This window comes from Oryx dammah, unplaced genomic scaffold (assembly GCF_014754425.2).
Source record: "Oryx dammah isolate SB20612 unplaced genomic scaffold, SCBI_Odam_1.1 HiC_scaffold_20, whole genome shotgun sequence".
Taxonomy (NCBI): domain Eukaryota; kingdom Metazoa; phylum Chordata; class Mammalia; order Artiodactyla; family Bovidae; genus Oryx; species Oryx dammah.
The window spans coordinates 15,796,509-15,809,023 of NW_024070204.1; the positions used below are offsets into that span (position 1 = coordinate 15,796,509).

The following is a 12,515-nucleotide window of genomic DNA, read 5'->3' on the forward strand; positions in this document are numbered from 1 at the left end:
TTTTCTATTCTAAATGGAAAATACTTAAAAAAACCATATCACAGAGTACAATATAGTTCTGCCAGGGGTCAGTTCTGACCTGAAACAGAACCAGAGGCGTCACCTGTATGTGGGGACTCAAAGCACAGGGTACGTTCTCCTCTCTCTCTTTTTCTCCTGAACTTATTTGTGGGGAAGAAAGAGAATATTGCCATGTGATTTTTTGCCACACTTAAAAGCAACCAATTTGCCTCCAAAGAGCAACATTTCAGTGGATTCCCACTGATACATGATGCCATAAAAATACATTTGAACTAAATTTATACCTGATTATTGATTTGGATGAATGCTTTAGTACCAGAGGAGAAAGATTCAGGATCAAGTACACTCACAGGTTCTTATACCAGAGTCAGTTTCAGCCTCCAGGAAGTTGGAGACTTACCTTTGAGTGAAAAGGCCATTAATGACCGTTAAAGTTGAGTATCTAGTTTGAATTCTCATCAGGAAATTGATCATGAAGGACATTGTTATATTACTATGGAACTATTTCTTTTAAGCCAAAAATACCTTGAAAAGCAATGAATACAAGTCTGACACAATTAACAAACCAAATGTAACTGGTGACACTCTTTTCTGAGCAATAGCTTTCCTTTAATGGGTCCTTCTTAATGAGATAGACCAAATCCTTCTTGCCTTTGGTCTTTGAAGATGTGAGTGCATATACGAATAGTGGAGTGTGAAGCTTGAGATTATTTTCTTGAAATTTGAGATCTGTGTGGTGTTTTTTTCCAGCTATGTCATTTCTCTGGAATGTGTTTTAAAATTATGACACCTTTCACTAGCTCTCCCATAAACCTAAAACGGCTGTCACTCCCAATTTGCTCAGTCCTTGGTGTTTGAGCTGGACACGAGGAAGCAGATAAGCAAATAGTGGCTCCATTTCTCTTTGTAGTTGACAGTCTTAGTCTTTTTAATCACTGTTCTTTGATTTTAGCTGGGTATGTCCTTGGCTTACTACTGATCAGATACTTTAAATGATTCATTGTTTAATTTTATTTTGTTTTTAACTGTGATGAAATACTTGTAGCATATGATTTACGGTGTTTACCATTCTAAGGTGCACGGCTCAGTAGTGTTCTGAACCCTTCACTTTGTAAATAGAAGCCTCTTTCAGTTTTTATACTTGACAAGCATCTTAGCGCTGCTGTAGCTAATTACCATAGATCGAGTGGCTTGTGGGAGAAGGCAGTGGCAACCCACTCCAGTACTCTTGCCTGGAAAAATCCCATGGACGGATGAGCCTGGTAGGCTGCAGCCCATGGGGTCGCTAAGAGTCAGATGTGACTGAGTGACTTCACTTTCATTTTTCACTTTCATGCATTGGAGAAGGAAATGGCAACCCAATCCAGTGTTCTTGCCTGGAGAATCCCAGGGACGGGGGAGCCTGGCAGGCTGTCTATGGGATCACACAGAGTCGGGCACGACTGAAGCGACTTAGCAGCAGCAGCAGAGTGTTTTGTAAACAATAACAATTGATTTTTCACAGTTCTGCTAGGGTGGGAAGTCTTAGATCAAGATGTGGGCAGATTTGCTATCTGGTGAGGACATGCTTTGAGATTATAGGGGGCTGGTTCCTGGCTTCGAGGGCACATGGGGAAGGGGGCCAGAGAGGTCTGTGCCGGGGTTGCTTCTGTGAGGGTGCTGATATCCAGGAGGGCCCCACCAGCATGTCCTAATCACCTCCGGAAGGCCACCCACCCCACCCTGCCTCCTAATACTGTCACCCAGGGGTTTAGAATGTCAACCCATGAATTTGGGGGGACGCAGACCTTTTGTCTGGAGCCTCAAGTAACTCTTTCTCGTTTTGTTCTATGTTGTGTTGTTACAGAACTCCAAGATGGGAGGCAAACTGAGCAAGAAGAAGAAGGGGTACAATGTGAATGATGAGAAGGCCAAGGAGAAAGACAAGAAGGCCGAAGGAGCCGGGACAGAAGAGGAGGGAACCCCGAAGGAGAATGAGACCCAGGCAGCTGCCGAGACCGCAGAGGTGAAGGAGGGCAAAGAGGAGAAGCAGGAGAAGGAGGCCCAGGACGCCGCCAACAAGCCCGAAGACAAGGAAGGTGAGAAAGACGCCGAGGCGGCCAAGGAAGACGCCCCGAAGGCAGAGCCTGAGCCGACGGAGGGGGCGGAGGGCAAGCCGGAGCCCCCCAAAGATGCTGAGCAGGAGCCGGCGGCCGCCTCAGGCCCCTCCGCTGGCGGCGATGCCCCCAAAGCTCCGGAGGCCGAGGCAGCGGAGCCCGCGGCCCCCACCAAGGATGACAAGAGCAAGGAGGGAGGGGACCCCACAAAGACTGAGGCTCCCGCCGCTCCTGCCGCGCAGGAGACGAAAAGTGACGGGGCCCCAGCTTCAGACTCAAAACCCAGCAGCACTGAGGCTGCCCCATCCTCCAAGGAGACGCCGGCGGCCACGGAAGCGCCAAGTTCCACGCCCAAGGCTCAGGCCCCCGCAGCCCCCGCAGACGAGGTCAAACCTGCCGAGACCCCGGCACCTAATTCCGATCAAACCGTAGCAGTGAAAGAGTAACAAAGGACAGCCTATGGAAAAAAAAAAAAAAAAAGAATACAGCTTAACGACGACCTGTCTCTCTTGTCTCTCTATCTCTCTCTCTTGTCTCTCTCCTATACTAACTTGTTTCAAATCGGAAGTAATCATATGTATTGCCCAAGAATAAGGATGTGGTCCCATCAAAGGGAGGGAGGGGGTGGGGAGAATCCAAATAGTATTTTTGTGGGGAAATATCTAATATACCTTCAGTCAACTCTACCGATCAGCCCTGGATTTTCAAGATCAATGTCTGAAAGTGCAGTACATCTTTTGTACCTGAACTGCGTTCACATGCGCTCCTGCCACTAAGATCTGAACATCTTGTCTTTCTGCAAGGAGCAGGGGGTGGGGAGTGATGCGTTTGATTCTGCCCGCAGGGCTGTGCCAAGGCAATCAGATGTTTATGAAAGCAGTATTTTCTGTGTTTTCTTTTTCATTTACAGCCTTTCTTATTTTGATATTTTTTTAATGTTGTGGATGAATGCCAACTTTCAGACAGCCCACCATAGCCTGTCCACATGTATCTTGATGCCAGTACTCCATTTTTCCTCCCCTGGTCTTTTTGGGAATAACAAACATTCTCTCATCCTACTTAGCCTCCCTAGATTTCTCATGACGAGTTAATGCATGTCCGTGGTTGGGTGCACCTGTAGTTCTGTTTATTGGTCAGTGGAAATGAAAAAAAATAAAAATAAAAAAAGTCTGCGTTCATTGCAGTTCCAGTTTTCTCTTCCATTCTGTGTCACAGACACCAACACACCACTCATTGGAAAATGGAAAAACATAAAAATTAAAAAAAAAAAAACAAAAAAAATGTACAATGGATGCATTGAAATTATATGTAATTGTATAAATGGTGCAACAGTAATAAAGTTAAACAATTAAAATGAAGTCATGAAGACTACTGGTTTTCTTTTTACCACCATTACCCTTCCCTGCTCCTGGGTCATTGCCTCAGTAGAGAACAGGACAATTATTGGGAGTTTTCTTGGGTAAATTTGGATAGAAAAATAAAGCAGGATCTTCAAGATTATTTGTTTAAAAAAATGAGCTGGATCAGTGTCAGTCTGTGGAGATATACTCTATAAAAAATGAGGATGTGATTAATTAAAAGTCACATATTTTGGACGAAATACATTGTAAGACAATAAATGGATTTGAACTTAAAGGCTGGGTAGAAGAGAATCATAAGGTCTTATAGGTAGATACCATGCAGGTCAGGTAAGTTGTGAAACCACTGAAGGTTATTTTATCTGTTTGTATACCATATTCATGGTAGCTGTGGAGTGAAAGCAAGCATGGAACTGGCCTTTGCAGTGACTGGATTCCTGTTCTGGTTTTGCACTGATGACTTAGGGCTTTTGCTGCTGCTGCTGCTAAGTCGCTTCAGTTGTGTCCGACTCTGCCCGACCCCATAGACAGCAGTCCACCAGGCTCCACTGTCCCTGGGATTCTCCAGGCAAGAACACTGGAGTGGGTTGCCATTTCCTTCTCCAATGCATGAAAGTGAAAAGTGAAAGTGAAGTCGCTCAGTTGTTTCCGACTCTTAGCGACCCCATGGTCTGCAGCCTACCAGGCTCCTCCGTCCATGGGATTTTCCAGGCAAGAGTACTGGAGTGGGGTGCCATTGGCTTTTAAGTCACTTCTAATTGTAGGCTTCTCTCTTACATGTAAGTGGGTTAAAACAAACCCCGTTTCACTTCTGAAATACTAGCTTGTGTATATCCTGGTGATGACTTTATGGGGTGGACAGGTATGTCCCAACAGGAGGTATGTCACCTCTGTCCCTCGATTTCTCCCCCAGGGCTGGAATAGCGACCCTCAGTTTGCTCATATTCCATAGATGGGGAAGGGGTTGGGAAACTGGTATCAGTTGCTTTTATGGAGCAGCAAGGCAGGTGCATCAGTGCTTTAACCTAAGAAAAGAAGGAATTTTCTCAGATCTCTTGGTAGTGCTTTGGGTCTTTTGCAGTTGGTTATTAAAAGCCAAATCTCAAATATAAACCACTTAAAAGTGAAGTGAATCCTGAAAAGTGAAAGTTGCTCAGTCGTGTCAGACTCCGTGACCCCAAGGACTGTTACAGTCCATGGAATTCTCCAGGCCAGAATACTGGAGTGGGGAGCCTTTCCCTTCTACAGGGGATCTAACCAACCCAGGGATCAAACCCAGGTCTCCTGCATTGCAGGCAGATTACCAACTGAGCCACTAGGGAAGCCCAAGAGTACTGGAGTGGGTAGCCTATCCCTTCTCCAGGGGATCATCCCAACCAAAAAATCCAACCGGGGTCTCCTGCATTGCAGGCAGATTCTTTACCAACTGAGCTATCAAGGAAGCCCCGAAGTTAATCCTAGACAAAGCTTTCTCATGATTGAGGCCATCAAATGCCAGATTTGAGAAGAGTGGGTTGGGTGGTAATAGAGTAATAAATAATAGTAATAAACTAATAAATAGACCCTAACCTAAGAAATTTTCTTTAGAATTTGTGAAGGCCCAGTATACTGGAATTAATTCCCAAAATTAGTTCATCCTCATCCACTAGTGAACGGTGGATGAGGAGGGACCTTATTCGGTTTTTATGGGTTACATTACACAGGATTTAAAAAGCAGAAAGAAGTCCCCTCCAATGATCATCTCAGTAGTGTAGTCTGTACCACACTTAAGATGTTGCCAGTGGGTTATACTGGAGAAGAAGAAATGCTGAAACTGGACACAGGTTCAATGCGGGTTCTTGTTTCTATTGTGAAATAAATTTGAACTCTTAATGCTTGAAAGCACAGCAAGAAATATGTAAACACACTAACCACCAAGCAGCTGTTTTAGGTAAGAAAAATAGCAGAGAAATGTCCACATTATTACCAGTGTGTCCTGGCCTATGTAAAATAGCTCGGGGGTGGATTAGTGGTGCTGGTAGAGAGATAACAGATTCTTTGAACCATGGAGGATATTTAAATGATTACTAATATTAAGTACCATGCATTTCTTGCAGATAGACGTGCTCGTTGATGAAAGTCATATAAAGTCACTCTCTTCATCCTTTTCTCATAAAAAACTCACTAGCCTTTTGGGTGATTAGAACAATCAAATCAGTCTCCTGGATTAGTGCTCATGACATTTAACTTTACTGTAGTGAAGAAAACCTTGGTTTGAAGTTGTGTATTCAGCAGAACGTGTTTTGTGTGTGGGAGTGATGCACTCAGCCCGGAAATGTTGAGCGTCCATTTTAACTCTGGAGGAAGCTCAATTGCTCCCTTCTCATGAATGATTTTAAATAAAGGGAAGGTACTGCATAGACTTGTGCGTCACTGGCAAGTTATTTGGGGACTCACCACATGTTTAGCTCACCACTTCATGCGTGTTTAACATCTGCTTTATGGAGAGGAAAGGCTCCCGGGGCTAACACTCACTGGGTGCCTATGTACCTAGAGCAAAAACTAACAGAGAGTGAAATGAGCTTTTCCACAGTGACCAGCTTTGTCCCCTTCACCTTGAATGTCCTGTCCAGTAGCTAACACTGCTGCTGCATGGTAGGGATGGACTCAAGTCCTCAAGAGCTGGTGTGTGCCATGGTGATCCTGCCTGGCCTCAACCCTAAGAGCAGGCCATCTTCAGCCTGTCTGCGGTCACTGAGGCAAAGGCCTCACATGGCCACCATCCAGGAACCCCACTTGCCATTCTTAGTGGAGTCAAGGCCAAGGTTTGGTGTACACTAGGCACATGGTTGTCAACCATCTGGTGCTGATAAAATCTAGACATTCTTTAGTTGCCTCAGTTGGGAAAATTACTAGGTGCAGCAGCTACACATTTTGTTCTCACAGTTCAGTTCAGTCGCTCGGTCGTGTCCGACTCTTTGCGACCCCATGAATCAAGCACTCCAGGCCTGCCTGTCCATCACCAACTCCCGGAGTTCACTCAGACTCACATCCATCAAGTCAGTGATGCCATCCAGCCATCTCATCCTCGATCATCCCCTTCTCCTCCTGCCCCTAATCCCTCCCAGCATCAGAGTCTTTTCCAATGAGTCAACTCTTCACATGAGGTGGCCAAAGTACTGGAGTTTCAGCTTTAGCATCATTCCTTCCAAAGAAATCCCAGGGTTGATCTCCTTTAGAATGGACTGGTTGGATCTCTTTGCAGTCCAAGGGACTCTCAAGAGTCTTCTCCAACACCACAGTTCAAAAGCATCAATTCTTCGGCACTCAGCTTTCTTCACAGTCCAACTCTCACATCCATACATGACCACAGGAAAAACCATAGCCTTGACTAGACGGACCTTTGTTGGCAAAGTAATGTCTCTGCTTTTCAATATGCTGTCTAGGTTGGTCATAACTTTTCTTCCAAGGAGTAAGCATCTTTTAATTTCATGGCTGCAGTCACCATCTGCAGTGATTTTGGAGCCCCCCAAAATAAAGCCAGCCACTGTTTCCACTGTTTCCCCATCTATTTCCCATGAAGTGATGGGACCAGATGCCATGATCTTCATTTTCTGAATGTTGAGCTTTAAGCCAACTTTTTCACTTTCATCAAGAGGCTTTTTAGTTCCTCTTCACTTTCTGCCATAAGGGTGGTGCCATTTGCATGTCTGAGGTCATTGATATTTCTCCCGGCAATCTTGATTCCAGCTTGTGCTTCTTCCAGCCCAGCGTTTCTCATGATGTGCTCTGCATATAAGTTAAATAAGCAGGGTGACAATATACAGTCTTGACGTACTCCTTTTCCAATTTGGAACCAGTCTGCTGTTCCATGTCCAGTTCTAACTGTTGCTTCCTGACCTGCATATAGGTTTCTCAAGAGGCAGGTTAGGTGGTCTGGTATTCCCATCTCTTTCAGAATTTTCCACAGTTTATTGTGATCCACACAGTCAAAGGCTTTGGCATAGTCAATAAAGCAGAAATAGATGTTTTTCTGGAACTCTCTTGCTTTTTCGATGAGCCAGCAGTTGTTGGCAATTTGATCTCTGGTTCCTCTGCCTTTTCTAAAACCAGCTTGAACATCTGGAAGTTCATGGTTCATGTATTGCTGAAGCCTGGCTTGGAGAATTTTGAGCATTATTTTACTAGCATGTGAGATGAGTGCAATTGTGCGGTAGTTTGAGCATTCTTAAAACATCCCCAAATCTTAATTTTCATTAAATGAAATACCATGCTCTACTGAAACACATTATCTTCATTGTAACACTCAACGAATCAATTGATGTCCATCCACTGTCAAAACTGGCTTAGGAACAAAGATTTACATTGTTTCTTTATAGACATAAGGCTTTTGACATACAGTAAATTTCACTCGTTTTATTTACGGGGAAAAAAATTACTAATTAGATAATTTACTATTTTGTTGTAATCCAAATTCTTTCCTCAAGATTGATGAGATTAGTCCTCATTCTTTTGATTTCTATTTTCCAGCGTAACAGTGCAGTTATTTTAGTCTTTATTTTTAACCAATTTACACAATATTGGAAATCAGATGCTTGGAAGATAATTTTCTTACCATCAAATCTGAATGAAATCCTTGCTGGGTAGAGTAACCTTGATTTATGTTTTCCTCTTTCATCACTTTAAATATATCCTTCTACTCACTTCTGGCCTGCAGAGTTTCTGTTGAAAAATCATCTGTTAGCCTTATGGGGATTTCTTTGTATGTTATTTTTTTGCTTTTCCCTTGTGGCTTTTAATAGTTTTCCTTTGTGTTTAATTTCTGTTAGTTTGGTTAATATATGTCTTTGTATGTTTCTCTTTGGATTTATCCTGTATCGGACTCTGGGCTTCCTGGATTTGGGTGACTATTCCTTGTTGGTGGGAATGTAAATTGATACAGCCACTATTGAGAACAGTATGTGGAGTCCTTAAAAAAAGCTAGGAATAGAACTACTTTATGGTCCAGCAATCCCACTACTGGGCATATAACCTGAGAAAAGCACTAGTGAAAGATACGTGTGTACCCTGGGTGTCCCTGGTTCCTCAGTGGTAAAGAATCTGCCCACAAGGCAGGCTTGGGTTGTATCCCCGAGTCAGGAAGATTCCCTGGAGGAGGGCATGGCAACCCATTCCAGTATCCTTACCTGGAGAATCCTATGGACAGAGGAGCCTGGCAGGCTAGAGTCCAAAGGGTCACAAACAGTTGAACACAACCGATGTGACTGAGCATGCACACATGTACCCAGTGTTCATTGCAGTACTTTTAACAATGGCTAGGGCATGCACGTGATAGCTCAAAGTGAACGATGTCAGATTCATGATCTCCAAAGAAGAAGACCTAGCTTCTGGACCAGGGACCAGGTTTGATCACTCAAAAGGTTTTGTATAGCAGAGTTTTCAGTTTAGTTCAGTTCAGGCACTCAGTCATATACAACTCTTTGTGACCCCATGGACTGCAGCACTCCAGGCATTCCTGTCCATCACCAACTCCCAGAGTTTGCTCAAACTCATGTCCATTGAGTTGGTGATGCCATCCATTCATCTCATCCTCTGTTGTCCCCTTATCCTTGCGCTGTCAATCTTTCCCAACATCTGGGTCTTTCCAGTGAGTCAGTTCTTTGCATCATGTGGCCAAAGTATTGGAGCTTCAGCTTCAGCATCAATCCTTCCAATGAGTGTTCAGGATTGATTTCCTTTAGGATGGACTGGTTGGATCTCTTTGCACTCCAAGGGACTCTCAAGAGTCTTCTCCAACACCACAGTTAAAAAGCATCAATTCTTCGGCGCTCAGCTTTCTTTGTGGTCCAACTCTCACATCCATACATGACTATTGGAAAAACCATAGCTTTGACTAGATGGACTTTTGTTGGTAAAGTAATGTCTGCTTTTTAATATGCTGTCCAGGTTGATCATAGCTTTTCTTCCAAGGAGCAAGTGTCTTTTAATTTCATGGCTGCAGTCACCATCTGCAGTGATTTTGGAAACCAAAAAAATAAAGTCTGTCACTGTATCCATTGTTTTCCTGTCTGTTTCCCATGAAGTGATGGGACCGGATGCCATGATCTTAGTTTTTTGAATGTTGAGTTTTGAGCCAACTTTTTCACTCTCCTCTTTCACTTTCATCAAGAAGCTCTTTAGTTCCTCTTGGCTTTCTGCCATAAGGGTGGTGTCATCTGCATATCTGAGGTTATTGATATTTCTTGAAATCTTCATTCCAACTTGTGCTTCATCCAGCCTGGCATTTCACATGATGCATTATGTCTTCTGCATATAGGTTAAATAAGCAGGGTGACAATATACAGCCTTTATGTACTCCTTTCCCAATTTGGAACCAGTCTGTTGTTCCATGTCCAGTTCTAACTGTTGCTTCTTGACTTGCATACATATTTCTCAGGAGGCAGGTCAAGTGGTCTGGTATTCCCATCTCTAAGAATTTTCCACAGTTTATGTGATCCATACAGTCAGAGGCTTTGGCATAGTCAATATAGCACAAGTAGATGTTTTTCTGGAGCTCTCTTGCTTTTTTTATGATCCAACACATGTTGGCAATTTGATCTCTGGTTTCTCTGCCTTTTCTAAATCCAGCTTGAACATCTGGATATTCTCGGTTCATGTACAGTTGAAGCCTCATTTGGAGAATTTTGAGCATTTCTTTGCTAGCGTGTGAGATGAGTTCAATTATGCAGTAGTCTGAACAGTCTTTGGTGTTGCCTTTCTTGGAGATTGGAATGAAAACTGGCATTTTCCAGTCCTGTGGCCACTGCTGAGTTTTCCAAATTTGCTGGCAAATTGAGTGCAGCACTTTCACAGCATCATCTTTTAGGATTTGAAATAGCTCAACTGGAATTCTATTACTTCCACTAGCTTTGTTCATAGTGACTTAACTTCGGATTCCAGGATGTCTTGCTCTAGGTGAGTGATCACACCATCGTGATTATCTGAGTTGTGAAGATCATTTTTGTATAGTTCTGTGTATTCTTGCCACCTCTTCATCATATCTTCTGCTTCTGTTAGGTTTATACCATTTATGTCTTTATAGTACCCATCTTTTCAACAAATGTTTCCCTGGTATCTAATTTTCTTAAAGAGATTCACCTCTCCTTGCTATAGCAGAATTTTATTAAAGTATAAAAAGGGACAGAGGAAGCTTCTGACATAGACATCAGAAGGGGGATGGAGCATGCCCCCTTTGCTAGTCTTAGCAAGAGAGCTATATACTTTTTCAATTGGTTGTTACAGTAAATCAAAAGAATGTCTCAATTTTGTAAAGGTCTTACCAGACCCACTCCCATGATTTACATTTTAAGATAAGGGATTAGAGCTAACAATAGAAAGATCTTACTAGACCCACTGCCATAATATACATTTAAAGATGACGGAATTAGTCAGAAGGGTCATAAGAAGTAGAAACATGTCCTGGAGCAGGATACATTGTTGTTATATAATCACCGGTACAGAGTTTAAGGCTATGGTTTTTCCTGTGGGCATGTATGGATGTGAGAGTTGGGCTGTGAAGAAGGCTGAGCGCCAAAGAACTGATGCTTTTGAACTGTGGTGTTGGAGAAGACTCTTGAGAGTCCCTTGGTCTGCAAGGAGATCCAACCAGTCCATTCTAAAGGAGATCAACCCTGGGATTTCTTTGGAAGGAATGATGCTAAAGCTGAAACTCCAATACTTTGGCCACCTCATGTGAAGAGTTGACTCATTGGAAAAGACTCTGATGCTGGGAGGGATTAGGGGCAGGAGGAGAAGGGGATGACCGAGGATGAGATGGCTGGATGGCATCACGGACTCAATGGATGTGAGTCTGAGTGAACTCCGGGAGATGGTGATGGACAGGGAGGCCTGGCATGCTGCGGTTCATGGGGTCGCAAAGAGTCGGACACGACTGAGCGACTGAATTGAACTGAACTGAACTGAACTGAACAGAGTTTAAGCTGAGTTGTTTGTTTTGTAATCATCCGCTCTAGGCTTAAAGAAAAATGCCATTTTATAAGATGAAGCAATGTAGAAAACAAGTTTATCCTTTTCTCCTTCTCAAGAGCCCCAGACCCCTTTCAACTCCTCCGAGACCCCAGACGTCTCATCAACCTGCCTAAGAATTGACTCTCAGAAGCAACCAGGTACCCATCAACAGATGAATGGATACAGACATTGTGGTACATATATACCATGGAATATTACTCAACTGTTAAAAAGAATGCGTTTGAGTCAGTCCTAATGAGGTGGATGAACCTAGGGCCTATTAGAGGGAAGTAAGTCAGAAAGAGACATATGTTGTATATTAACACATGTATGGCATCTAGGAAGATGGTACTGATGTACCTATTTGCAGGGCAGCAATGGAGATGCAAACCTAGGGAACAGACTTATGGACACAGTGGGAAAGAGAGGGTGGGATGAATTGAGAGAATAGCATGGAAACATATATTACCATATGTAAAACAGGTAGCAAGTGGGAATTTGCTGGGTGACACAGGGAACTCAACCCAGTGCTCTATGACAACGTAAAGGGGTGGGATGGAGAGGGAGATGGGAGAGGGGTTCAGGAAGGATGGGATGTATGCATGCTTGTGGCTGATTCATATTGACATATGGCAGAAACCAACACAATTAGTGTAAAGCAATTATTCTCCAATTTTAAAAAAATGCTAAGATAAAGGAAAAAACAATATACCAAATAGCAGTGCCACTAATATTTATGGGATTAATCAGATGAATTTTTCTATGCAACCTTATAAATGGAGACCAAATTTTCCTCATTTATATCTGACATTGTTTTGGTCAGCCAAGTAGTTCATGTTTTAAATGTTTAATCAACGACTGCTATTTGGCCAGGAGTTTTTAACCCTTCCTGCTCATGGGAAAGTGAAGAGAGTAATTCAGAGAGTTTTTCATAAAAGTATTTGTCTTTTTAAAAGTTTATTTATTTTTTGACTGTGCCATGCAGCATGCAAAATCTTAGTTCCACAACCAAGGATTGAACCTGTGCCCCTTGTATTAAGAGTGCAGTTTTAAA

General features: G+C 43.1%; 1 protein-coding gene across 4 annotated transcripts in view; it reads left to right on the plus strand.

Annotated features, from left to right (window-relative positions):
• BASP1 (brain abundant membrane attached signal protein 1) overlaps positions 1–3,475 on the plus strand; it is a 54,549-nt gene extending 51,074 nt beyond the window's left edge. For all 4 annotated transcript variants that reach the window (XM_040262480.1, XM_040262482.1, XM_040262481.1 and 1 more), the window contains exon 2: positions 1,868–3,475. In XM_040262480.1, coding sequence (XP_040118414.1) covers positions 1,877–2,563 — 687 coding nt within the window. In that variant the 5' untranslated portion in view covers positions 1,868–1,876 and the 3' untranslated portion in view covers positions 2,564–3,475. The remainder of the gene's footprint in view (positions 1–1,867) is intronic.
• Positions 3,476–12,515: the final 9,040 nt, after the last annotated feature.